The following is a 27,034-nucleotide window of genomic DNA, read 5'->3' as shown; positions in this document are numbered from 1 at the left end:
CAGAAACAGCAAGTGTGTTGTCTTGCATTGCTGAGCTGCGAGTTTGTTTAAAATCAGGCACGTCTGTGTTACAAAAGGGTTTTAGTCATTCTCTGACAGCTGATACGAAGCAAAGGCTGCTTGGTAAAGGAAAGCTTCTATTAAATATGTCTTCTGGTCTTTGTAATGATGACAGAAAGCTGTCAGTGTAAAATGGTGCTTTTAATGAAGCTGCTGATAGAAAAAAAGCTTTACAGTTTTGTGCTTTAAAAATAGTATTTCTAGAAAAACATAGTTGGGTGGCAGAAATTATTATGCTTCATGGATTGTAAATTGGGACTTTCTATTTTTACCTGGCATTAAATTGCAGAATTTCCTCTCTGTGTGAGATACTCCAGGCAATGATCACCTTCTCATTTCCCTTTGTTAAACATCCTGGACATAGTTTCACCTGATACCAGACTCTTCCATGTGTTTACAGCAGAAAGCAAGGTGAAAGAATTTAAAGCTGATTTATAAACTGCCACTGCTTAGTTTATACTGGCCCCACTCACTTTCTTCTGACCTTGAAAAATCTCATGTTTCTAAGATGTTTTCCTCCCTGCACTGCAGGGGGCTGTGGCTACTTTCAAGGAGGGAGTACTCCCTCATTTGCTAGGATTTCTGCATGCAGTGATGAATTTGTGATGGATCTGAAGCAAGAAGTGCAATTGAGCTGTGGAGGCCATGAAGTCTATCCCTTGTACAAACAGGGAAGCACCAGCCATGCTCCCCATGCAACAACCATCCCACCTGGATCTTCTGCTGGATGTACTCAAAGTTAAGCAGCATTTCTGCATTTCTCACTTGCCCTTTGGCCCTAAGGCAGCCCTGAGCACCGGTTCCTAGAAGCAAAGCTCCTTCTCCAAGGCCAGCAGCACTGAGCATACCACAGTACCTGGTATCTGCCATCCACCCAAGTTCCTCTCACTCACCAGCCCCTACTTGCCCAGGCTGCAGGTATCCAAACCGGATACTGCCACTCCCTTGCTCTCAGCACTTAGGGTTTTGGCACCCACATCTGATAAAACCCAGTCAGCATATCAAGACAAACCTGGCTCCAGGTAACCCTCACCGAAGGGTGCAGTGAACTGCCTTTGGCTGGCTGCCAGCCCCCTCCCAGCGCAGCAGGTGGCGAGCAGGGTTCATAAACCCCCATGTTCCACACCGCACTGCTGGCACAGCAAAGCTGTTTGGCTTCTGCTGGCTGTGCCGCCTGCCTTGCCAGGATGGACCCGTTAGCAAAAAGGAAACAACCTTCACAGCTTATCTTTCTCCTCACACGGTGTGGGTGTGAGTGACAGATTACTGCAATCTTCCTGCTCAGTTGCTTGTCTTAAGTAGCCAAAAGAGATACTCCTCACTCAGAAAAGAGGTTCAATATTACTTTTCCCCTAAAGTTTGGATTTAATGCAAACATCTCTTTAATCTGTTCATTTCCAAATGCAACCAAGACAACTGTAGAGGGACTCCTATTGCTTAATAACAGCCTCTAAACTCACGAGTGTATTGAAACATTGTGATTTCAGTATTGAAAGAAAGAAAATAATCAGAAGGAATTTACTAGTTTGAGTACCTGTTTATTTACCATACACAAGAATTTTAACCCTGAACTTTCAAAAAGTGGAAAAAACATGGCAACTTTTCTCTTTCTGTGATAATGGAGAAATAACAGATGACAAAATAAAACAACCAGGCGTTTTATTTGCTGTTTTACTTACACTCATACACACACAAGAATCAAGTTAGAGGTTTTAAAAATACAATAAAAAATGTCAATAAAAATATTTCAACTTTTTGCCTGAAAAAGAATGTTCATTTCAATTTTCTGGCAGAAGATTAACATGACTTTAGTTATCTAATTCTTACCTGAAATTCTGCTTATGTTCAGAGGAAGAAACACATACAACCAGTATTCTCATTTGCCATTAACATGTAGATAAACATGGTTTTTGTTTTGGCAGAAAAACTTTATTCACAGATAGGAAATCTTTGCTCCATAACCGTTATCCTCCTCAATGAATGTACTATTTGCTGACAAGCTCATTTGCTACATGAGATTTATCATTTATGTTCTATTACAAATCTTTCAAAAGAAATAATACACTCAATTTATCTTTCCCTAGTCTGTTTCACTGGGATTAAACAGAAATAGGAGTTATTTTCCTTTAGGTATCATGCTGCTATATTTGCAGTTTACAAAAAAAGGGGTCTACACAGCCTTAATCCAGCTAATCATGGCCAAGCTCCTGGCTCACAATGCTGAAGTAACAGAGTTACCCAGTGAACACCTGTCAATCATCATCCAGAAGAGTTAAAAAGAAGTATATGGAATGCAGCTGAAGATGAGCTTTTTTAGGTCATATAGAAAGTATTTCTTAAGGCTTCTGCAGCACACTGTAGCTAACTTATAGCTACTTTAGCACATTAATTCTATGATAAATTATCTATCTATGCATCAGCAACTTTAATCTTAAAAAAATATTTGATAGCTCAAGTTTTTTGATTGCACACATGTAAGCTGACTGCTCAACACTAGTATCTTCTTCTGATAGGAATAATTAAATATTCAACCTAATCTTCAGATTTTAAAGGTTTTAGCTCTGTGGCTGAAGACAACTTCCCAAGTAAGCATGTGTTTTCTTGAAAGAAGTCCAACAATAGCTTGATTACACAGGAAATCTGTGAATGTCCTGCATCCAAAGAGGCAGAACACCTAATGAGAAACAGTCACTCCCCATCCTTCCCAATAGCTGTAAGGGAACCATAAGGTTCATCCACAGAAAGAAGGTACTGACAACCAAGCAGGACAAGCGGTATATTTGCCTCCTAAGTATGGTATGAAATAAGTGCGAGTTGCCTCCTCTCTTCCTCCACAGCACCTGCCAGCACTCTTGTGTTTGTAGGCACAGTGAAAGTAACAAAAAACTTGTGTTCTCAGACATAAAATATAGTATTTATTTGATAGAGTAAATCAACTGAGTCCCACAGCACCAAGCAACTCCTGTTATGCTTGTATCTTTGGTAATTGTTTTAAATGAGAAACTCAGCAAGTGAAAATATGTCTCTTTTTCAACAAGCAAGTTTAATTTTTGAGGTTTTGTTGGTGCAGACAAAAAAGAAGAGTGCTACTGAGAATTTATGCAATGAGTTGAGCACAGATTGTACAGTCACATTTGCAAACACCTCATTGTCTACTGTTACAGGAGACAGATTACTAAAAAACATGTTTTATCCAGTTTTGAGTTAAAAGAAAAACAGGCAGAGGGATAGTGCCTCTGACCAATGAGCACATATAAAAATCTATCCTGAAACAATACCTAAAAATTGTTTTAACTTGGCAGTCATGGCCAATCCTCATGCTACAACCATCAGCAATTTATTCTAATAAATTTATGAAAGGCTCCCATAATGTAGGGTATATGTGAAAGCTGCTACAAATAGGATACAGAAACAGGATTTTAGGAATTCTAAAACATCCTCTATGTCTTTTTATGCCTTGTTTTCTATTACACAGAAAAGACAGAGAAAAAATGTTTCTGAACACTCACCTATCTGATCACACAGCTTCTTCAAACTCAATTTTTCTCTCTTAAGCCAAAACTAAAAAACTGTTTAAACCAGTTAAACGTAAGAATGACAGGTTTTGTTGCTATAGAAGTCTTGCCAGTGCCTGGTATTCTATGAGATACTCTGGATAAATCTGCTGCTTCTCAAAGATGACAAAGATAGAAGGATTTGTAGAGTTATTCACACAACTGTCATAGAATCTTTGGCTGTCCTTCATCGGAGGCCGAACATAATGAGAACTACCAAGAGTGAACTCCCCCACCAGCACTCGTGCCAGAAACATGGTCTTGGTGTTTGAGTCTGTCCCACAGTAGTTGTCAGAATAAGATGCATCCCTTGCAAAATAGCTTCCTGCAGAAGAGACACCAAGACAGAGTTTAAGACACTAAAACAGCAGGAACAAAGAGATACCGTGTGAAAATGAATTAACAAATCCATTAAGCACTTCATGACCAGCCTTTCCAAAGCCTTCACTCGCCCTCTATGTCCCTCTTAGTGGAAATTACCACTTTGCAATTTTTAGTTTGCACAGCACACATATTAAAATGTTTAAATGTTTAAACCAATGTTTAAAATGTTATCATAATCTTCTAAAGTATTTCCTCCTGATTCTAGATGTCCACCTCCCCCATTATCCCCACATTTCATCTTCTGGCAGAGACTACTAATATTCATCAGCACAGTTGGACTTGATGATCCTTCTGGGTTCCTTCCATGCTCAAAATACACTGTGATTCTCTAACATTTCTGACAGTTACGAAGTATTCAAGCAGAAAGGTATGTAGTCAGCCAGTCAGCCTGTCTCAGCTATTCCACTTGATGTGCTGGTAATTTCCTGTACATAGGACAATATAGAAAGATATAATCTGCTAACCTGTAACCAGAATGGCATTTAGAGTCTTGTGGGAAAAAAAAAAAAACAACCAAAAAAACCCAAAAAAACCAGGCTGCTTTTCTATAGACGTTAGGAGACACTGGGCCAGCAGTAAGCCTGGAGTCTAGCAGAAACCATCCCTACAACTAACCTCTCCTAAGTCTGTCTCTTCTTGCAAGTACTTAGGAGAGCAGAGGCCAAGGCCTTTCAGAGTGCCTTAGCTCCAAATGACCCTTGTGAAACTCAGCTCCGTTGCCGACATCATGACAGAGAGAAGTCCAGGACTGGCCAAGTATCACCTTGAAAACTCTACCCCTCTGAAGTGAGTACTGAGAATTTTCTAGCAAGTCAAGGATTACTGGAAGAGCTGAAAAACAACCTTTGCCATAGACTGTCCCATGAAGGCCGCAGATTCTCCAGTCAAAGTTTTGCTGACAGATGGCATCAATGTCTTTTTTACTGGTCCCATGAAATAAAAATCGCTCATCTGCAGCCTTTCCACCATTGCTCTTCTGCATTAGGTCCTTCTGCCTGCAATGAGAAGCAGAATCTTTGCAGTTTCACAGTGGCTGTCTTCACAGGTTCCAGCCACTCTGAAACAATTTTATACAGAGTATATTCTGAAAATCTTTACAGCCTAATTTGGGCATGCAAACATGCTTTCACATTACACATAAATGCTTTAACTACAAATGTTTTCTTTCATTCACTGCCTTTGAAGAGAGAGGGAGGAATCTCAGTGGTTTTTTTTTTTACCTGAACACAGGAGTTTATCTTGAGGCCTCCCCCCATGAGTTCTGCATTTAATTTTGAAGGCTGTTTCAATTTTGACCAGCTGCAAAACATTGTGCTAGATGTGACTCATTACCAGCTTCAAGGTTTAACTGGAAGGAAGCTGTCATGGACACAGGCCTGGCAGAAGTTAGGAGCAAGGATTCCTCCCACACAGCCCTGAATTTGACTGTTCTAAGCTCTGTGTCTTGACTGAGTTTTGGGCTTGTTGATAACTCTTTATCTAAATATTGATACTAGGTAGGTATTTCAGTGGGAGAGTGGTAGCAGAGGCATTTCAGGAATGCATGTTCTACCTTTAGCACAGCACATATAGCTAACTGCAGAAACAATAAATAACATGCATACATGCCAGAGCAGTGTTTTACACTTACCATTGATACAGTTCCCAGAGGGATGGGTTCTGAACTCTACAAATCTTTTTGATAGCTGCTTTGGGCATTGTGCGCTGAAAGTCCACTTTGACTTTCTTGTATTCTTCAGAAGAACAGTCAAGCTCAATCAGCTGCAAGGGAAAGTTTGAAAAGTTACTTTTGCATGCTTTTGTGCAGCCACTCAATCCCTCTTAATATCTGGGTCAAGATATATTTGTACACATCCCACAGTATCTAAATACATAGCAGAAATGAGCACATAAATAAAAAAGGAATTGAGAATTTAGGTTGCAGAAAACCAGAGGATCTTTTTCAGTTTATTCTCCCTACAGCCAGTGAACACATAATGCACTGCCTCTTGTGTTTCTAAATCAATTGAAGAGTCTTTATTCAAACAATTTTAGGGAAAAGTATGGTCACACTACTAAAAATCAGTTCCTTACATATCAGTTCTGAAAGCAAGCAAAGCTTACTTGCAAATTTTTTTAGGAACACAAAAGATGTTAATGTCAGTCTTATTTCTTAGTGACAACTTCTTGAGGATTTGCATTTTGCAAGTTAGTGATTTCTGAGCATCAGATAACACCTTTTCTCTAGGTACAGTTACTGGAGTTGACAGAGGAGCTGGTGGAAGCAGACAGGAAGTCAGAGAAGGTATGCCACACATATATTAATTGGGTGTGTTACAAAGGTAAACAAGTTTACTCCACTGGAATGAATAAAATAATAACAAATAAAATAATAAAAGATCCCATCTTGAACAAGCTGTCCTGGGAGGTTGTAGAGTCTCTCTGGAGATATTCAAAACCTACCTGCACACAATCCTGTGTGATCTCCTCTGGGCGAACCTGCTTTAGCAGGGGGGTTGGTTTCTGTGATATTCAGAGGTCTCCCCCTTCCAAGCCCAACCATTCTGTGTGATTCTGGGAACTCCCGGTTTCAGCACCTCTCCATAGACATACAACAGCCTACAGCTAAGGGAATGGCTACTCTGAAGTTCAGAGGCATCATTTACCTCTGATGCTTTCAGCACATGTTGGGACTTCAAAACTGTGTATTTTGGGCACCAGTACCAGTCTTGTCAACTCAGCAAACTTGCCAAGCCAAGGGATTAATAGTAGCAGTGAAAGTCCCTCCTGCCACAACTTTACTGCTACCATTTGTTTACATTTGGGTCTAGTTTCAGCTCCAAGTCTGCCCAATGTGGTTATCAGGTTTAAATTTACCAATACTTCTGTATTATGCTACACAGAAACAGTCATTTACAAAGCCAGAAGAAACACCGAACTTGCAATGGAACAAACCTTACATGACAAAACTGACAGAAAGAAAAAACTAAAAAGCTCCAAACCTTGAATCCCAGTTCAGGCAGGGCAGATTTATCCCAGTGAGCTGGAATGTTCTTAAACCCTTCTGTATGTTTAACGCCCCTGTAGATTATAAGACATTACAAATAGACAATTAAAATAAAAACTAAATATGACATTTTATGTACATATTATACTAAACATTTTTGTCAAGCTTAGGGAGAATATAGGCAACTGAACATATTCAAAAATATATCAAAACTGTGATTTCTGTTCAGCAAATGAAAATATTTGCTCCAAGTCATTGTGTCAAGACTTATGTTAGAAAGCAAGATGCCAAACGAGAAAAAAAGAAATACATACTCTAAACTAAACACATAAGGATTTCTCTTGCAAAGTTGAATGTATATATAAAAGCTCTGCTGCACCAGGGGAGGTAAATAGAAATGCATGCAGTATCCCATCAGTATGACAGAAACAGGATAGATACAGCCCTCCCCTGTACTTCCACCCCAATTTTAATTAGCTGCTCTTTTCAGTGTTTAAGCAAGGACGGTGTGCTGCAAGGGAATGTGCAACAATTGGCTGTTACATGCAACTCTATCTCCTTGCAGGCTCTCACCTTTTGCTCTACCTGTAACAACTACTGCTTTTTTTTCAGATTGTCTGGCTGCTCTCAAAATAATTGTTCTGAATTTACATTTAGCTTTGAAAATTACTCATCTCAGAAAGAGCTAGTACACATAAACGCACTGCTACATGTTGAATTATTTCCTATGTTTCCACACTTCCTGTGGCCAAGCCCAAATTGTCTTCACCACAGAGGTTCCTGAGGTGAAAACTGCTGGTCAGGCTGCAACACTGCCCTGGATAGACATGGTTGTAGGAAAGGTATGTCCCTTTCTCTTTTCATGTTTTTCACAATTGCCTCAACAGCTACTTCTTCACCCTACTTGCACCCATGGAGGATTCAGCATTCCCAAAGCACCAAACCCATCACCTCAAAATGAGCAGCTGTGGTTTACCTGTCTTTTATCTTTTCCACCTCTGCCTGAGAGACATATTTAGGTCTTCTGCAAATCTTCCTCTCTGTTTTGTAGCGAAGGTTTTTCTGCAGCATGGCTGGGAAAAAAAACCAACCAAACAAAATCCCATGAACAATCAAAGATGGTTTTGTTTTTGACAAACTACAGACACGTTTGTCACTAAGTTGTTTTGTCAAAAACATTGACAAAAAGGCTCCCTCCTCCTCATTTTGCAACTGAGACACTTCTTTCCTACATCTAGTTGTAGATTTCAAACCCTGTAAACAGAACCCAACATCTATCACCAACCATTTATTTTTATTGACCACCAAGAGAAACAAGTTACAGCAACCTGAATTTTAGAGGCATTCCTTCTTGGAAATTCTGCAGCTATTGTGACAACATACTAACAATTAAGAGTCACTACCAGCCAGGACAATGAGGCCTCATCTTCAGCGCGAGATACACAGGAAAACAAACAAAAAAAACCTCTTGACACCAGCAAGCCTAGAAATTAAGTTCTAAAAGACAGCTACACTGCATATATTTGCCTAAGTTACTAAAAAAGCCCAAACCTTAGAGAAAGGATTGACTCACTGTGCAATTTTAATTTCTAAGCCAGACAAGTTTTCCCAGAACTGCTTTTGATTGAATCACAAACAACAGATAACATGCCCTTTCTGGTTTTTTGGTTTGGGGTTTTTGTGTTTGGCTTTTTTTCATGCAGAATGAGATAGTAATGAAAAGCTGGATCAAAGATAACTACACCAAACTGACAGTCCAGGCAGGCTGATTCCTACCACTGTTCTGCATAATTTTTGAAAAGGATGCCAGGAAAGGCAACAGCTCAGAAAGGACAGTGCCATCACAAGTGGCTTATATTTCCTGAACTCTTGGGAAACACTTCTTCCTACTTTGACATAGTCAAGGTATTCTCTCAGCCTTTCCAGACAGGATGAAAAGAAAATACGTGCAAAAATCTTGTAATGCTAAGGATTGTCTGGACCCTACACCTTGTCCAAGTGTTTATTTTTCTGCAAACTAGTGATTAAAGTAGAGCAGAAGCTGGCTTGTCAAGTCTTCTAGAAGTTCCTCACCATTTGTGTTGATGCCAGCATCAGTGTCATACTTGGATTTTCTGGCAGACATTTTGAAACCTAGCACAAGAACTCAAAAATAAAAGCTTTGAAAGAATAGAATGTCACTCTGTTTATGTGAACAGCTCTTATCCTGAGAACTTTGATAGAAACTCTGTCTCTGTAAGCACTGCAATTCAAAGTCCAAATTTCTCTCTTCTATCTCCTATAATAAGGTAGTTCAGAATCACAAGAGATGTGGGAGGGAGGGACAAATCAGAAAAACAAAGCAAATGCAACCTACACACAAAATTTATTTCATATTCATGTCTTCCAGCTTTGAAAGTCATCTTTGGAGAACTGTCATACAAGTAAGCTTTCTCCAGGTCATCACTGGAGACAGTAGCAGCCTCATGAAGACCATCCTGTCACGGCAAAAACAGAGAGAAAAAAAAGTTTCTCCTGGTTTGTTATAGACAAGCAAGTCTAAAAGCCAACAACTCTCCTAAGTATGGTGGCTGCAGGATGCATCAGCATATGAGAAATCCTTGATTTAGAGTGACACATTCACCAACTAGATCCAGAAAGATGGCAGAGTACTACTGGATCTTTAGAGGAGGCTTTTCTCAGAACCAATGAAAATCTATTATTACTGTGATCCTATCTGACAGGACTGACTAAATAGTTACCTGTTGATAATACTTGTGACTCACCAGTGATCAGTCCCCTACCTGAACCAATCAAAATCACAGGGAAAAGACCCCATTAGACCTTTAATGTCCATCTGTACAGTATGAGTGAGAGGAGGAGGGTGACAAAAGAGGGGGAAGATATAAGCACTGTTTATTTTCTGTAGTTCTGCACTTCTCACACAGAGTTAGGAGTCTCTTCATTTCTCCACACTTACTTGTTTTCCATACTCCTGCCACATGCCATATTCATCTTTCCAGTACCAGATCCATTCTGTTGTAAGAATGAAGTGAGGGGGTTTGGTCACAGAGGAAGCTGTAGAAAGACGTCTGACTTTTTGGAACTCGCAGCACATGTCACGAAAACAGATACTGAACGGGACAAAGAGCCCTTCAGTAAAAGCACAGTCAAATCTATAAAAAAAAAGGAGGGAAAAAAATCAACTGTTTGTGAAGCTTTACTCATAGATTCAGAAGCCCACTACAAATTTGCAAATTAAGTCAATCTCACCCAAAAGCAGAACACAAAGTTGCACTTTTCACTACAATGTGTACTTTGCACCTTGCACTCTTCACAAGCCTGTATGCTAGCTCTATTTCGTGTTTGTACATATTTTGCATAATGTATTAATATAATACATTAATGTATAAACTAATACATCAAAATAATACATTATAATTAATATAATATAATAAATATAATACATTAATGTATTAATATAATACATTGATAATATAATGTATTAATATAATACATTAACAGTATTACATCTCACATTGATTCTGTGGGCAATAATCATAACCCACTCCTAAATAAGTGAATTACATAAGATGAACAGGAGCAATGGAAAACAGGCACTGCCTTCTTCTTGCTGACCAGCTATATTCTAAAGAGAACACTGACATAAGAAGGGCTTCAAAGAGCCTGTAACATAAGAGGAACAGGTAATTTTCCAGCATGGGATGTGGCATACTGGTATGAGCCCCTTCCAATACTCTCTTTGTAATACATAACCAGTTCCAAACTCTGAAAGGTATTTCCATATCCTTTACGTGCTCTGGTCCCTTTCTCCGGGTATTCTGCAAGTTCCATGATATGGACTGTGGTAAAAGGAGAAGGGAGGGGCAAATCTCATGCAAAGTGAGGTCAGTAGAAGAATGTCAGATAAAACTACTTATGTAATGACTACATTAGAACTGCAGCAATTTATAGCCACTAAGGATCTGGTACAATACAACAAACTACAAACATTATAATTTTTTATAAGAGTTTATACCTGACGTTTTTTGGGTCACAATATGCTTCTTCTATTTCCTCCATATTTATGAAGTCCTTCCAGGTATTACCCTCAGAGTACTGCCATCTATATGGCAAGTGAAAATGGGTTCTGATACACTTTTCTGTAAAAGTTTTTTAAAAAAAAAAGAATTAGGAGATGCATTAATTTGACAGGCTATGAGAGAACTCCAACATTTCAGGGCTGTGTACCCAGCTGGTGAAATCATCAAAAGGATAGCTAGGGAAAGTGTTCACCTATGGCACCATTACAAGCAGAAGTTCAAAAGTTTTCAGCATAAGCAAGCAACACTTGAATTTTTGGGCTTAAGTAGAAGTTCAGGTTCTGTAAGTATTAGACTCTCTTTGCACATTAAAATTGCACAGATCATTCTCAGTTTCAGAGACAAAAAATTATCACCGGCTCCTACAAGGCTATTATTTAACAAATTGAAAAAAAGTGTATTTATGATTAACCACTAAATCACAAAGTGGCATTATTAAGGACAAATCCAAAGCACAGCAGTGCTTAGTTTTAAGATAGGAGAAGGACTGTCATTGTTTAATTTCTGATGGTAAGCAAGTACAACACAGTCATTTACTTCCATTTCTTTCAGTGAGATGAGGAGAACAGAAAAAATGTAAATCTGTGGGCTGAAATCAGAACAGTTTAGTAACTGAAACAAAATACAATATAGTAAATGTAAGTATATATACACTCTCATATATCCAAAATGAAGCTAACAAAAAGAGAGAAAGGAATAAAGCCCAAGAAATAAAAGTGATGCACACTACAATTGCTCACCCACCGCTGACTGATGCCCAGCCCCTTCCCAAGCACCCACCAGCCCCTCCCAGCCAACTCCCCTAGTTTATATGCTGAGCATGATGTTCTAATGGTATGGAATAGCCCTTTGACAAGTTCAGGTCAGCTGTCCTGGCCATGCTCCTTCCCATCTTTGAGCACCTCCTCACTGGCAAAACACAGTCAGCTGAAAAATTCTTGATTTTGGGTAAGCACTACTTAGCAACAACAAGTGTGTTACCAATGTTATTCTCATCCTAAATCCAAAACACAGCACTGTACTGGCTTCTAGGAAGAAAATTAACTCTGTCCCAGCTGAAAGCAGGGATGTATCCACCACTTATTCCATACTATTTACACCATGTCTAAGTCCCATACCTTTCAATACAACCCAGTTAACAACCATCACCTTTCCCCTCTTTTGATAAATATACAGACATCATTCCTTTAGTCTCAAAGTCCTTTGCCCTTCAGTAAGTCTCCAAGAGAGCCAGGCTCCACAAAGAAGAGCAATGGTAGCAGTGAGCCAGGTATCACAAATGTTACTCAGAGTTCAAAGTGTCAGTGTGCAGTCACTCCTGAACAGGAGTGAAGGTGACATCACATGTGCGTAAACCCGAGGCAAATTTCCAGAGCAGAACAAAAGGAAACTTAACTACAAGGAAAGTCAAGGAGAAACTGCACCACACAGTTCATATGAGGAGGTGTTTGGTACACAGGTCAAGAACATCAAGAAAAAAAAAAAAGGATGACAAAAAAATCAACAAAAACACTGGCAAAGCAGCCTTGTTCCTGGACACCTGGGAACATTTTGAAAGGGAGACAGCTAAGACAGGTGGAACAGAAGAGTACTAGAAGAAACAATGGATAATGTAGAATTCAGAGTATCTTTCATATCTTTCCTATTTGGAAATGTGACTCCTATCATTGAGCAATCTCTTAGGTAAACACAGGTGGAGTAGCCAATCTTCAGCACAAGCAGATTCCAGAGCAAAACAAAACATCTCCTTTGTTTGGCATGCCAGGTCAAACACTTTCCTACAGCAGTCAAGATAGCAGTGAGATTTAACTAAACATAAGCATAAACTCACAGAAAGTTTCCCCTTTCTGTGAAAGATGTCTACCATTTCCTCTTTATGACAACAGAAAAACAGGCTGGACTTGACAAAGTCTGTACTGATACTTGAGACAACCTACCTTTAAAGCCACAGCTTCTGTACAGATGATGTAAACATATCTGTTCTGATTCATCCTCCTTTGAAGATGAGGAATCCCGTCTAGTGCTGGGTTTTCCATCTAGAGGGGGGAATTGTAACTATTAATACACTTAATATCAACAATACTTCTTAAAAGTGCTCCTATCCCTTGAGAAGAAGCCAAAAGGCAATGTCTGTAACTACCTAACTGCACTCAGCTCCAGAAAGACAAGGAAACCTTTGATAAACGTATATACTCAAAGTCCCTCCTTGTATCCACCCTTTCTGAACTCGACTTCCCTGTAACTGCTGAATTCCTCAGATACAGTTTTTAGCTATCACCACAAAATGAGAATGGAATCCAATGCCTTTATGCTTCTAGATGGACTTCAATTAATTGTGCATTGCACACAGCTGATCACACTGGCAGCTATAAAATGCAGAGTTTCAAAATCTGATACTCTGTAAATTAAAGCACATTAAGCAAAGGAAGAACTGCAGGCAGAATAAAAGAGATAGATGAGCATACACACTTGACTTCTCCATTCTGTTAACCCTTTTTTTTGCCTGCTAAATTATACTTAACTTACAATTCTAAAAAACTTCAAAAGAAAAGTGCAAACAAAATATTACACTTCTGAGAAATAACTAGGATAATGCTGTTTGTGAATTTTTGTGCTAGACAATTGCTACTTTAAAGACATACAATTAAACAGCATAATCAGACAACCACCACTCCTATTCTTAAACAGGAGTTTAAAATACCTTTATGTATTTTACCTAAAAAACTCCAAAATTATAGCTCTCCCTATTTCTAGTTCCTGTTACTCTTTTTTAACCCCAAGTTTAAGAATTTCATTAACATCAACACTCTATTTCTCAGGAACCACTCTTGATTTCATTTGTCAAGACAAAGACCTCTGTCAATGATATAGGTACAAGGTCACTCCTAAAACACAAACCAAGATGCAAATTCAGTTTTCTTAATGACACCAGCAAAAATATTAAATTCACTACCATGACTCTTCTGATGAATTCAAAAGATCATATTATTTACCTTTGCATGGTGAAGATTTGGCATCTTCTATGTCACACATGTTTCTGTTGCCATTTTTTATGTCATACATGTTTCTATAAGTGGAAGGTAGTTTCTTAATAATGTCTGAGCTCATCCCCTGTCTCTCCAGTTTCTCAAAACATTCTGGATTTAATAAATCATGGGACCGTTTGCAGCTGCTGCCAAATCTGCACTGACCCCGCAAAAAGTACTGGCAAACATGAAGTTTGGTGCAGGATGTTTTAAAGGAACAAGATCCATGAAGTCCATCACCTTTGTTATAATGCAAGCAGACCTTGGGAAGGAGAAGAAAAAAAGAATTTAAACATCAAAGTACAATGTGCCCATTTAGACTATTTGAATCCATTATTTGGCTACAATGTGCAAACATTTGCTTTTGACAGAAACATTTCTTCTTTCTTCTTGTTTTCCAAATGACTACTTGATAGCTTTTCCTTTGTCCTGATAATGTTTAGAAAGATCTTTCAACAGACAACATTCTTACAGACATTCTCAAGATGGAGCTTAGTGCTAAGTCACACTTCTTTGATTTTCTAGTTTTGGAATAGTTTTGGAATCTTTTTGACCCCAACTTGATGGTAAGATATACTGGATCTGGCTGGGATGGAGTTAACTTTCTTCATAGCAGACCATACCACACTATGTTTTGGGTTTGTGACCAAAACAGTTTTGATAGCACATCCCTTTGGTCTGTTTGGGTCAGCTGTCCTGGCCATGCTCCCTCCTGGCTCCTCATGCACCTCCTCACTAGCAGAGCATGGGAAGCTGAAAAGGCCTTGACTGAAGGTAAGCACTCAGTGGGTCGCCAACATGATTTTCATATTAAATCCAAAATACAGCCCTGTTCATGATACCAGTAAGAAAATTAACTCTACCTTAGCTGAAACCAGAACAAATAAACACCACACAGCCTCTCACTCACTCCCTCCAGGGTTGAGGTAAACACAGTTTATATGGCATAAAAGGAAGAGGAGATAATAATGATAAAACAGTAGACAAAACAAGTGATGCACAATGCACACCACTCACTGACCAAAGCCCAGCCGGACCCCTCAATGTGCCACCATCCCTGGGCCACCTCCCCCCCGTTTCACTGTTCAGAATGATGTCATATGGTATGGAATATCCTTCTGTCCAGTTTGGGTCAGCTCTCTTGGCTGCTTTCCATTACAGCTTCTTGTGCACTCCCAGTCTACAGGCTAGCAGGGCAGTATGAAAAGCTGAAAAGTCCTTGACTTAGAGCAAGCACTGCTCAGCAAAACCAAAAACATGAGTGTTATCAACATTGTTCTCATCCTGAATACAAAACACAGCATTGTACCAGCTACTAGAAAGAAAATTAACTCTATTCCAGCCAAAACTAGGAAATAGTCCAAACTGGCCAGAGGGATATTCCATGCCACATAATGTCATTCTCCAAAAAAAAAAAAAAAAAAAAAATAATAGTGAGGAAGGGGACAGAGGGAAGGTGAAAGAAGGGGGAGATGGGTCCTTCTTACAAGGTAGCACTTGCTCAGAGACTTGTTGGGCCCGGAGGTGGTGAAGCAGAAGTTCTCTTTTGCAACACTTTTCCCTGCTTTCCTCCCCTTGCTACAATGTCTTTATCTCCAGTCACAGGTTTTGCCACTTTTTTTCTTTTAGTTAATACTCACCTCTTCTGCTTGTGGTGGGGGAGTGAGGAGTGGGTGAGGGTCTGTTCAAGAGCTTAGCTGCCAGCTAGGGTCAATCCACCACAGGTGAGAACAGAGGATGCAGATTTATTTTTGATTTGCATTAAGCTAACTAAACTGACACTCAATATCTCCATCTCTGTAAAGCCTCTTCCATGTTGTGATGCCCACTGAAACACAAGGCTAAGAAGCTGTTACAGTAATACTCACCTCTGGTAAGAGGGAAGGGTCATTTTGAAGCAGAAGCTGGCAAAGTTCATCGTGGTTTAAATTCTCAAGTCCATATTGCTTTAGAACACGGAGATTGTGGTCTGAGTGGAAGTTGTGAACAAACCTGCATCCCTTCCTAGAACTCAAGAAACCCAACAGCAAAATGACTGGCATTATTTTGAACCCCATGGGCATTACACTGAACAGTTGGAAAAGCACACCAAATTAGCTAGTTTCAGAAAAACCCACATTGCTCTTCTATAAAGCCATTATGTGATTTGCAAAGCAGATTACATAATTACTCTGAGGATAATTGCCACACTACTTCTGATTCACAGTCATTATAGCCTTAGTGTACTCTGACAATATCGGCATTTTGGACCTGCAGCTCACAACCACAAAACCACCAAAGCTCCAGAGCATCATCCCCTCTCAGACAATGAGCGCATCACCCAGGGTCCCGCAGCACAGGGACCTGCGGGGACACTCAGCTTTAGCACATCCCCCAGGGTCCCGCAGCACAGGGACGTGCGGGGACACTCAGCTTTAGCACATCCCCCAGGGTCCCGCAGCACAGGGACCTGAGGGGACACTCAGCTTTAGCACACTGCCCAGGGTCCCGCAGCACAGGGACGTGCGGGGACACTCAGCTTTAGCACATCCCCCAGGGTCCCGCAGCACAGGGACGTGCGGGGACACTCAGCTTTAGCACACTGCCCAGGGTCCCGCAGCACAGGGACCTGCGGGGACACTCAGCTTTAGCACATCCCCCAGGGTCCCGCAGCACAGGGATCTGCGGGGACACTCAGCTTTAGCACATCCCCCAGGGTCCCGCAGCACAGGGACCTGCGGGGACACTCAGCTTTCCCCTGGCACAGCCCTGCCCACGGACAAGGAAGCGCCAGGGTGATGAGCCGGGGAGGAAGTGCTGCGACCCAAAGCTATGAAACAACCGCCTGTGTCTGCCTCCTTTGCAACAACACACGCACAAATAAATTCAGGTGCTCACGGACAGCGAGCATTTCCACGCGGAAAGGCCTTTCCTGATCGCTCCTTGCCCTGAGGGGCACGCCGTGCCGAAGGCCGAGCCCCCCGCGATGGCGCCGCCCCCGCCCCTCACCTGGCCAGCTGGTTGCGGCAGACGCCCTTCAGGTGGTACTTGCAGATGTGCAGCTGCCCGCACTGCCCCGGGCAGCCCGCGACGTGCTCCGGGCACAGCCGCACGGGGCTGGTGGCCACCACCACGGCCACCTCGGCCTCCGCTGCGGCCGCCGCCCGGCCGGGCCGCCGCACCAGCGTGAAGCGCTGCTCGTCCCGCAGCACGGCCGCCAGCTGCTCGGCCGAGGGCCGCGCCGGCAGCCGCCGCCGCAGCTCGCCCTGCTCCAGGCAGCCGCCGCTGGCGCACAGAACCCGCAGCGCCTGCACCGCCAGCGCCATGGCCGGGAAGCCCCTCCCGGGAAAGCGACGGAAACGGAAACGAAAGTGAAAGAGCCCGAGAGGAGCGGGACCGCCCCGGCCCGCGGCGTTCGCTCTGCCCCCGCGGGGGAGCGCCTTGCTGTGGGTGATGCGGCGCACGAACAGCGGCACCGGGCACGGCCCTGCTCCTCCCTCCTGTGCCTGGCTTTTAGGATGTATTGACCGTGTTCAATCACATGTCACCAAAAAGGGATGGCAGCTGCGAGGTCACACATTTCCTATAGGAAAAAGCGGACTCAGGGATGAATGGAGCATCAACCAGGTGATTTAACCTTAAGTTAAGGGAGAAGGCTGGTGTGTGAATTCTGCCGTCAAAAACATCTCAGTTAAGGTTTCTGACCTGTGCCACTTTCCTGACGATACATCGTGAAGGCTGCTCTCACACTTCTTTCAGTAACCAAATTAAAAGCTCGGTCGTGGTCACACGTGTGGGCACACTGCCCTGCCCTGCTTGCAGTGCTCGTAGTGGCACCTGCTACACGGTGGTACACCGCTGCTTCTGCCTGCACAGCAGCCATGGCACCAGTGCGGCCAAGCAATGTCCTCATCCTCTGGGAAGTCACAGACTCCTTAGAATGGTGCCCATCTTCTAATTAAGTGCCTTTGCCTGGGTCATTTTGACACTCCTGGTTCTGCATCACAGTCTTATAAATGGTTGTGATCTGTGCTAACAAAATTGTAATTATATCAATAATTTGGGAGAATAATTGGAAAAGTATATGTGATTGGTGTTATGAAGCAGATGGGTTTCTTCAAGAATACATGTGGGAAACAGGGTGCAGGAGTTGAATTTGGCGTTGGAAATTGAGGAAGTCAGGAACTGACTCCCAAACCAGAATTGGCATCAACTGAAGTTAAAAGACAACTCCCAGAGCAGGATCGACTTTGAACATGAATAAAGTTGGGACCATTCCAGACAGGGAGTCTAAAATAGTGGTCTTATCTATGAAATAAATAAGGTTTAATTGGAACATAGTGCTTACTTGTATAACACCAAGCTTAATGTGCATGTGCCACCTGCCAGGTTATCCAGAGGACATGTGAGGAAGACCTTCAGCCTTCCTCCTAGAAGACCCCTGAAGAGACCAGAAGACCCCATAGCAACAATGGGAGCACGCGCTGTGCAGTAGAGTGATGTAGATTTCAAGAATGAAAAATGGGAGGAGATTTGTGGAACTATTGATGAATACGTATTAGCACACAGTATATACGTTGTGTTTGGATCCTTCGTACGGGAGGCAGGGTAGAAAGTCCTCCCCGTACCCCGTCGGTTTTGCTTATGCTTTATCCGCACCACTGCCAAATTTCTTTTTGTAACTACTGAATTATATTTGATTGCATTATTATTTTATGCCTCAATTAAAATTGCTGCTAAATTTTAAATCTTGTGGTTCATTAAATTGGACATATAGGGACCTAATTTATAACAACAGTCACTCAGAAGCATGCTTTAAATGGTGGCAGAACAATGATGCTAAAGTGCCATCATTTCAGTCAGACCAGCAGTGGAAGCCATGGGGACTCTAACTGATGGTGGTTCTCATTGAACAAAAGTCCTGTCTCCTTCCTCCTTTTGCCGGTCTAGTTGTGCCTTTCCCCTTGTCTCATCTTACTTCCTGCTTTCCCTGTGAGATCGGGAAGGAAATGACAAAAAGTAGAATCTAGACAAGTGCACTGAATGGAAAAGCAGCTCTACTCAGCCAGAGTACAGGTAACTGGTTCACAGAGATCTATCTGTAGCTTGCCTATGACAGGCCATCAGCAAATGTTTAGGAGACAACATGAGAGGCTGGAGTGTCGCATGTTCTGTGGAAGTAATTCCATAGATTGGAGTGTCTTTGTCATCCTTTCTTCCTTAGGAGAGTCTTTCCTTGAGGGGCATTTATCACTGACGGTCACCTGGTGGTAAGGCACTTTAAAGAGGGAGATCACACCCACCGGTAGTGATTGACAGTATCACAGAACAGTTGAGGTGGACAGAGGCCATAGGAGGTCATCTGGTCCAAACCCAAATCCAACTGTTTCATCACTGAAAGAGAATATGGGTGGAAGCCTCCTTATTTTGCTGTTTTGTCTACTGGTCTTAAATTACTGAATAGATGTATTAGATAACTGCCCCATCAGTGGGAGATGTCTTGACTGAACCAAAACTCAGGGAACTCTTTAGCATAAAAAAACATTAAAGCAGCATTGTACTCAATAACTCTAATTCTCCCTAGCATCTATTTACTTTTTCTGACCCAAAATCCATCCTATCAAACCAGTTCCCAACTTTTTACATCTTAAAGATCTGTCCCAACATCACTGTGCTGTCCAGGTAGCTGTTTCAACTGTATCTTCCTTTCAGAGTTTCTTTCCTCATGCATCTAAAAAACCCCACTCATTTGGCAGAAATATGGTAATTTTTTAATGATAAAATTGGTATGAATGACTATGCCAATGTCAACATTATGTAGAGAGGAGTACCAAGAAAGAAGAGCAGTGTAAGATCAGGGTTGGAGGGGTGATTTCAGGTAGCTTTACACCATTGCAATTCATTCCAAAATGTTGGTGTGTGTATCACAGGGAAGTTCACATGGCTGTTCCTGCTCTGCAGGAACTCCTGAGTGAGTTTTTTTGAGGCTGTGGAGTAGAGCTATCATTCTGTCTCTTTCTCATGGAGAACAAAAGTAAAAGTGTGAAAACAAGCAGTGATTGATGCAGAGAGAGGGTTTGCAGAGATGCCTTTGAATTACAGCACCTTCCCAGGTCTGAATTCATACCCAAAATAAATCATAAATTATTCTTTCTCACACAAGTTTCTTGTAGCTTGTTTTGTGGCATGTTCCTCAGGAAGAATAAAAGTACCCCTTTGATTTGATACAACTTCCCCACCTATGAATTATATATAAGCAAAATTGTACTTTCTTCTTCAGAAGAAGAATTATCAGCTAACAGAAAAGTCAATTTTAATTTATAAAATTAAGTGCCATTAGTCATGAAGGGCACCTAAGGAAAGTGGCTCCTCTTCATCTCTCAAATACTGTAATTAAAGGTAAGGCTGTTTTCTTAAATGTCATTGTAGCATAATTGCATATGAGCTGTTCTACCTGCAGTAATGACTGCTGTGCACATTGGTCCTGAAATAAACTCCCTCTAAGCAGTTCCTAAAGCTTCTAAACAGCTGCTGAACTCAGACCACATGGGGTTTTAATAACTGTGGGACTTTAGGTATTGCAATTTTAGTGAGCCACCTTTGTTAAAATCTCATCTATTGTGCTATGAAAACTTTAGAAATTAGCAGATGTCAGTCATTAGACTGACATCTTTATTTTTAGCAACAATTTATGAATAGTTGTGTTAATTTGAACTGTGGCATCATTTCATAATCTTATTTGCATCAATATTCAAAATGTAGTAATTTAATGATTTTCCTGTGAATTTTCATATGCATCTTTAAAACATCCATTGTTGTTATGGTGCATGATGCCTCCACTTCCCACCCCATCCACGTATTTCAGTTTTTCTCCCAGCTAGCATGGTGAAACTCCTGGCTTTGTATTGTCTGTCATGGGAGATGTAAAGAAAATGGGCAGAAGATGACAGAAGTGTGATATGTTTGCTTGCAGCTGTTTTTGGTTGCCTGTAAACCTACATTTAAACACACAATTGAGGGTTAGCTGTTGTCCCATTGATGGTCTGGAACCATGGTTAAACACAGCTAAACTTTCCATTCTTTTGTCTGCAACTGGTTGGTTTATTCTGGCTTGTATTTGCTGTTCATCGAACACATATAATTTATATATGTTCCTTTTTTGGGTTAAATACAGGTGTCCCATCCACCTTCATCAAAATGGGTAGAATTTTATTCTAAAGAATTGGTATGTTGGGATTCCATATTTAATTTGGTCTTTGCTCAGATTTGTTTTGATTGTTTTATCTGAAGGCCATGCAGTCTTTGGGCTTGTACACTTGGAATCAGTCCCATCAACCTGTTATTTCCGTGTACTTCTCAAATTTCTTCACTTACAGCTAGTGTTTATGAAGTCTTTGCTAATTGACAGCATATGGACCTTACAGCTACCATACCAAGAGTCTCCCAGTGACAAAAAATCAACCATCCAACAGGTAACACATGCACCCACAACTTGAAAGCAAGTAACAGGAAACTCAGTTCTGTTGCAGTATGTGAATAGCACCAGACTGTGGGGCTGTTGTCTGTCCCAGGATCTTGCAGCCTCTGCAAAGAGCAGGATAAATCCTCATTTTTTGCTCTTGCCTCAGGATACAAATGTCAACATATATTTTCACAGGCAAACACATAGTCTGGGCAGCATCTAGGACCAATTGTCTGTTTTATAAGAATAAACCAGCCTAATAGAATATGCAAACATTGTATTGCGTACAGTTTGGTTCATTACATAAGTTTCAAGAGGTCTTGCTTCTGAAAATAATAAGAAAAAAAGGGGCTGAAAATTCACAGTATAGTTAATGATGCTGTTATTTGTCACTGGCACACTTCTAGTCTTATTTTGATGAACATTTTATTGCTTGTGCCACTGTAAATGTCTGTTTATTGTGTAAGCCTTATGCTTTTGTTCTTTTTCATGCTCTCAAAAAGATAATGTCTTCACATATACCCATAATCTTGTACACTGGCTTTCTCAACCTTTCAGAAACATCCTAAGAAGCCTCTTTAAAACTACAATGATCCTCAAATGAGCAGTAAATTGGCCAAAGTCAGAAGCCTATTGCTGCTCTCGCAGCAGTTTTTCCTGCATTTGCCACTGTATTATCCACTGTCTATTGTCTACAGTTTTAACAAACTGAATCTCAACGTGTCTGTTAATTCTTCCTTTAAGCATTCCACTTTCAGGTGGGAGTGACCTCCCTGTTGACAGATAGTGAACATCAATTCTATTTTCATTAATGTAGGAGTTGCCACCAAACCGCTTATCTTTGTATCACAATGATTTGCTTATCATGCATGCAGACCTAACATTTCAGACCTAACTTAACTGTTTTTCAAAGTTTTTTAAAAGTTTCTTGTGAGTAAAAAATAAAAAGTAACTCGTCAGGGACCAGGACAGTTACTGAATCCCGTCACATTTCATTCTGCACTGCAATCAGCAGCAATACAAAAGTTGCCCTCATCACCATGTGGTGTTTCATCCTCTGCTGGACATAATATGAAATTCCATTGGTAAGGACTAACCTCTATCAGCTCTATGAAGAGATATGTTCATGACATCAGGCAATACTTATGAATGAAAATGCTATGTCTGCACATAGTAGCTAAAAAACCCCTTGCTATATTATGGCTAGATGGTTGTCATTTTTATAAGGTTAAATTGATTAAAAAAACAAAAAAACAAAAAAAAAAAAACCCAAAAAACTCCTTAAAACTGCTTTTGCAAGAAATCAGAAACTTCCAGCTTTATTTTCCAGCTGCTAGTCCCTACTTTTCATTGAAACTTCCTTGTTGCAGTGAAAACTCCCAAGGTTCTCTTGTGGCTTTTTCTTCTACGAGTTAATTTTCTTTTCTATGTGTTCATCAGCTAAATTCATAAATGTTCGTGCACTGATACATCACCCAGGATGTCAGCAGGTATTGATTTGGAGATCAGCAGCAGCTACCTGTGGTGGCAGGGGATAAACAGGAGGAACAAAGGATTTCATCAAAAGCAAGCAACAATCAGCTGCTTTCAAAAGCTTCTTGCAACAACGTGCTGGATGTACATGTTGTCTTAAATATCTGCCTAAGATTCAGAATTCAAACAGAGGCTTGGTAAAGGGAGACCACTCTTAGAGCACATTATACTCAAGAGTGTATAGTTTAACTGGAAGTGTAGCAGTGAAATGGGAGTTTATTCGGAGATATTCATCAGATAAAGGACATTCTGCAGAATAGTACTTCCAGTAGGACCAAAGCCAATATGATCTGTTACACACTGTTCACTGCTGGTGTAGGAGAAAAAAAGCATCATTTCAGAGAAGTCTGCTGCATTTTTGGTCCTTTTTGTTGAATGATGAGATGTGACAGAGGTTTTGGTTTTTTTTTCCTGGGTACCCATCCAGCTAGTAAGATAGTCTGGCTAATATAAATTGTCAGTGGTTGATCTGTGCAAGGTAAGTGTTCTACATGGACACAGAGCAAGCATGGCAAGCATGACTATCAGCTGAATTGCTTTTAGCCCCTTTTTAACCCTCTTGTCACACAAGGGCAATCTACCTATGTAGTATCTTATAATTTCTGTATAAAAATACATTCTATGTATTTTTGGTGTAACACCTTCAAAAGACTCTCAAAATAAAAGTAATATGTCTACTGAAATGTAGCAGTGGAAATACTGCTTTTGTTCTGCAAGAATTGTGTTACTGTATGTTAGCAAATTTAAAGCTCTATTTAAAAAACGAGGAACTGATTTGCAATAAGCATTATATTGAGTCATATAAGTCTTCTAAAAGTAGATTTATGATTTACAATTTCCAAGCATTCTCATGATAATTCCATACTTGCAACAGTGATTATTTTATTCAAAGCTGATGATGTTTTTTCAGGCTTATTTTCCTTTCATTTGGTGCCTTTCAGTTTCCAAAAGGTCTTTTTATTACTGGTCTGTGTAATTTTTTATTTTTTTTATTTTTTATTACTGGTCTGTGTAATTTTCTCAAGCAAATGGGTTTTTTATATCAGTCTTTGTGTTCTTAGAAAGCAGAAGAAAGAAGTCTGACAGGCCACTTGTGGGATTTATTATCACTGATGTCTAATATTTAACTATAGGTATATAGTAATGAGTGAGAGTCTGGTTACTCTGAAATGACACACAGAGGGAAATACAGACATCTGGATATTCTGCTTTTAATTTTGCTTATTAAAAGAAAAATACCTTATTTCTCTCTTTCTTCATCAGTATATAAATTATTGCTTGATCTTGCATTACACATATCAAGATATTTTATGTTATGCTTGTGTTAGAAGGCACGGGGCTGCTGAAAATGAATGAAAACATGAAATATGGAAAGCAGATGTACCAACTCTCTGGCTTCTTAGCCACAGGCATCTTTCAAGCTCCACCTGCATCCCATAACCAGCTGGAGTTTCCACAAAGCAAGATCAGCCCAGACCATTTTGCAAATGGAACACTAGCAATGTATTTGTTGTGTCTGAACTCCAAACTTTCCCAGAGATTCCTCTTCCTACAGCTTTCTGGATTATGCTGTATGTGTTTTTTGCTTCTAATTATTCAGAGATTTTGTTGTATTAGTCATTTTTAGAGATGAATATTGAATATCTGATAACTGAAGGAAAGGAATTTTTAGCTCATTACAATTTTTTTAATGTTGTTTTATATGAATATATCTATCAGATTCAAAAGTCTTCAAAATATTTTTGGTGAAAAAGTATTGCTGCTTTTAAAGCACCTCTGGTGAAGCCCCTGATTTTTTTTTTTTTAAAGGAAGATGAAACTATATTCTACAGTAACAGACTAGTAAAAATCTCCAGCCCTTATGTCTTGCCACACATGAAATCTTCTTCAAAAGGATATTAAGATTGCAAATAAAGTAATTAAAAAGTTAATTACAACATGGCCAAATTAAGTTGACTGGTAGAGCTTTAATTTGCATTGTGGCACTATTATGACATGATAACCAGCAGTTTCTGCTACAAGGTTCTTTCTTTCATTCAGTACATAAAAAGGCAGTGCTCTCTTAGTGGCTAATCAGCCAGTGGGATTTCAATCCTGACTGCATCCCCAAGCTTTATCCACTACATAGTCAAATACTTCTTTCAAGACAGAATTGTTAACCTCTTTATAGATTTTTCCTCCCTTACAATGTATGAATGCTACATAAGGACTGAAATATTTATAAGTGCCTTGTGATGTGAAGACAATTTTTATCCCTACTTTACAGGGATGATGGCACAATGAGATTAAATTGGAAAATACCCACTAATTTTGTGTATTTGATCTATTATACCCAAGAACTCTGTTTTGGAGAGTTCAGCATTTGTGGGCAGTTTGTGGGGTCAGGCCAGCACTCTGTGACTACACTTGCAGCTGGTCCTGCTCAGCATTTCTGCAAATTTGATGGTGGGGTCTCGAGTCAGAAGTCCCAAAAATGAGGAACCCACAGTAAGAGACCACCTGTGAAAGTTTGCTCAAAGGGACTTGCCTCTCATCATTTGGGAACTCTGTGGTAGAAGCAGGCTCAGAACCCAAACCCACTTCTCCAGGGTAGCATTCAGCTGCTCTAACTTTGAGAGCATCCTCTCCCTTCCTTGTTCACCAGACAGTTTATAACTTCTGCAACAGATGCAGCAGGGTTTCTGCATGTGATAGTCTCATTTACTGAGCAGGACCACTCACTATTACGGCAAAATTTATTCCATGCACATTAAAAAATAGGGCCTTCAAAGGAAAATGTTAAAATATAAAGCCATGAAGGAGGAAAGGGAGATGATTATGTTTTGATTTGATATTTTCTGCCTTTGGAGTACTCCCATATTGTCCTGGAAGAGGATCCCTCATGCCCCACATTTGGAAAAAACCTAGCATAAAAAAAAAATTCCCTTCAGTCTGCCACCTGCATCTCCACCATTTGAGTTAACTGCTGAGGTGATGGCAATAGAAGATTGTTGTCCTCTTGCTTCACTGAGGAATTTCACCAATATTTGCTGCAGCAGGGAAGTATTCTGAGTCCAGATAAAATCTTGGCTTTCACTGTAGTCTTGGGAGATTGGGAGTGGAAAGATGGCATTAGTCCTTCCCCCTCCATTTACTCCCTTCTTCACTTATCTTTCAAAGTTCAGTCTTCCTTTCCACTGTATTTGGCTTCTATTCTTCTTGCCCCCTCAATCCAAGATATATTGGTCCAAGCTTCTCATCCCCAGTCCCACACTCTTCAGCCAGGCCTCACAAAATTAGTGCAGATTCATATATGAATCTCAGCCTTTATTTTATCTTCTTGTCAAACAGGCACCAATCCTCTCTTCTCAAATCCTGGTTAAGTTGCCTTCTGCCACCTCTCCCCACGATTCCACTGAACACTCGAGTTCAGAGCCAGTGTCTGTGCAGTCACCTCCCAATTACAATGACCTCCAGCTCTCAGCCTTAATTCCCAGCATCTTCTGCTCCTCCCATTATCAGTTGCAGTTTCCTTCTGGGTGTCCTACGCAGCAATCCTTGCTACTGTTCTGGCACTGCTTTCTCCCAGATTTATCCCTTCTCCTGCCTGTGTTCCAGTCAAGCTCATCCTGTGAGGTTTCAGCACTGTCCAGGTGCCAGTAGAAGATAAAGTTGATCTGAAAGAGCAGAAAAAAACAGTTCTTGAACTATGAGTGAATTGTGAGTGTTTCTTCAACTGTACTGTGACCGAGACACTTTCTGCATCCAAGCAACAGCATAAATAGAGAGTCTTAAAGAAGATGTTTTTTAGGACAAGGCCATGCATTCCCATGCATTTAAGTTAACACTGAGCAAATGTTTAATGTGAGACACACAGTGGCATAAAAACATAACACCTACTCCATTATTTCTGTCATTATTTGTGTTTACAGACCTTTTTCAATGAATATTTAGAATAAACCCAAGTTGTTATAAGTCCCTGATGAGGG

At 40.6% G+C, this 27,034-nt stretch overlaps 1 protein-coding gene and 1 long non-coding RNA gene across 3 annotated transcripts; one reads left to right on the top strand and one right to left on the bottom strand.

Moving 5' to 3' along the window:
* Positions 1-1,577: 1,577 nt before the first annotated feature.
* PARP12 (poly(ADP-ribose) polymerase family member 12) lies at positions 1,578-17,511 on the bottom strand. Of its 2 annotated transcripts, none has more exons than XM_030263226.4 (12): positions 17,081-17,511; positions 15,961-16,102; positions 14,060-14,354; positions 13,004-13,102; positions 11,003-11,126; positions 9,944-10,139; positions 9,341-9,461; positions 7,961-8,057; positions 6,980-7,058; positions 5,629-5,759; positions 4,842-4,993; positions 1,578-3,939 (listed from the first exon to the last, which is right to left on the bottom strand). In XM_030263226.4, exons 1-12 carry the CDS (start codon positions 17,395-17,397, stop codon positions 3,671-3,673), a joined length of 2,022 nt encoding a protein of 673 aa, XP_030119086.4. In that variant the 5' UTR covers positions 17,398-17,511; the 3' UTR covers positions 1,578-3,670. The 2 variants fall into 2 exon arrangements, with proteins under 2 accessions (XP_030119086.4, XP_072779591.1); XM_072923490.1 differs by having other exon boundaries at positions 15,961-16,096; positions 17,081-17,510.
* A 51-nt stretch (positions 17,512-17,562) lies between these two features.
* Positions 17,563-18,819, top strand: LOC115493396 (uncharacterized). The gene is made up of 2 exons (XR_003958148.4): positions 17,563-17,698; positions 18,461-18,819. It is a non-coding gene; the product is annotated as an uncharacterized lncRNA (long non-coding RNA).
* Positions 18,820-27,034: the final 8,215 nt, after the last annotated feature.

The sequence above is a fragment of the Taeniopygia guttata genome, chromosome 1A, assembly GCF_048771995.1.
Source record: "Taeniopygia guttata chromosome 1A, bTaeGut7.mat, whole genome shotgun sequence".
NCBI lineage: Eukaryota > Metazoa > Chordata > Aves > Passeriformes > Estrildidae > Taeniopygia > Taeniopygia guttata.
The sequence above is the reverse complement of the archived record's forward strand: the minus strand, read 5'-3'. Positions and strand labels throughout refer to the sequence as shown.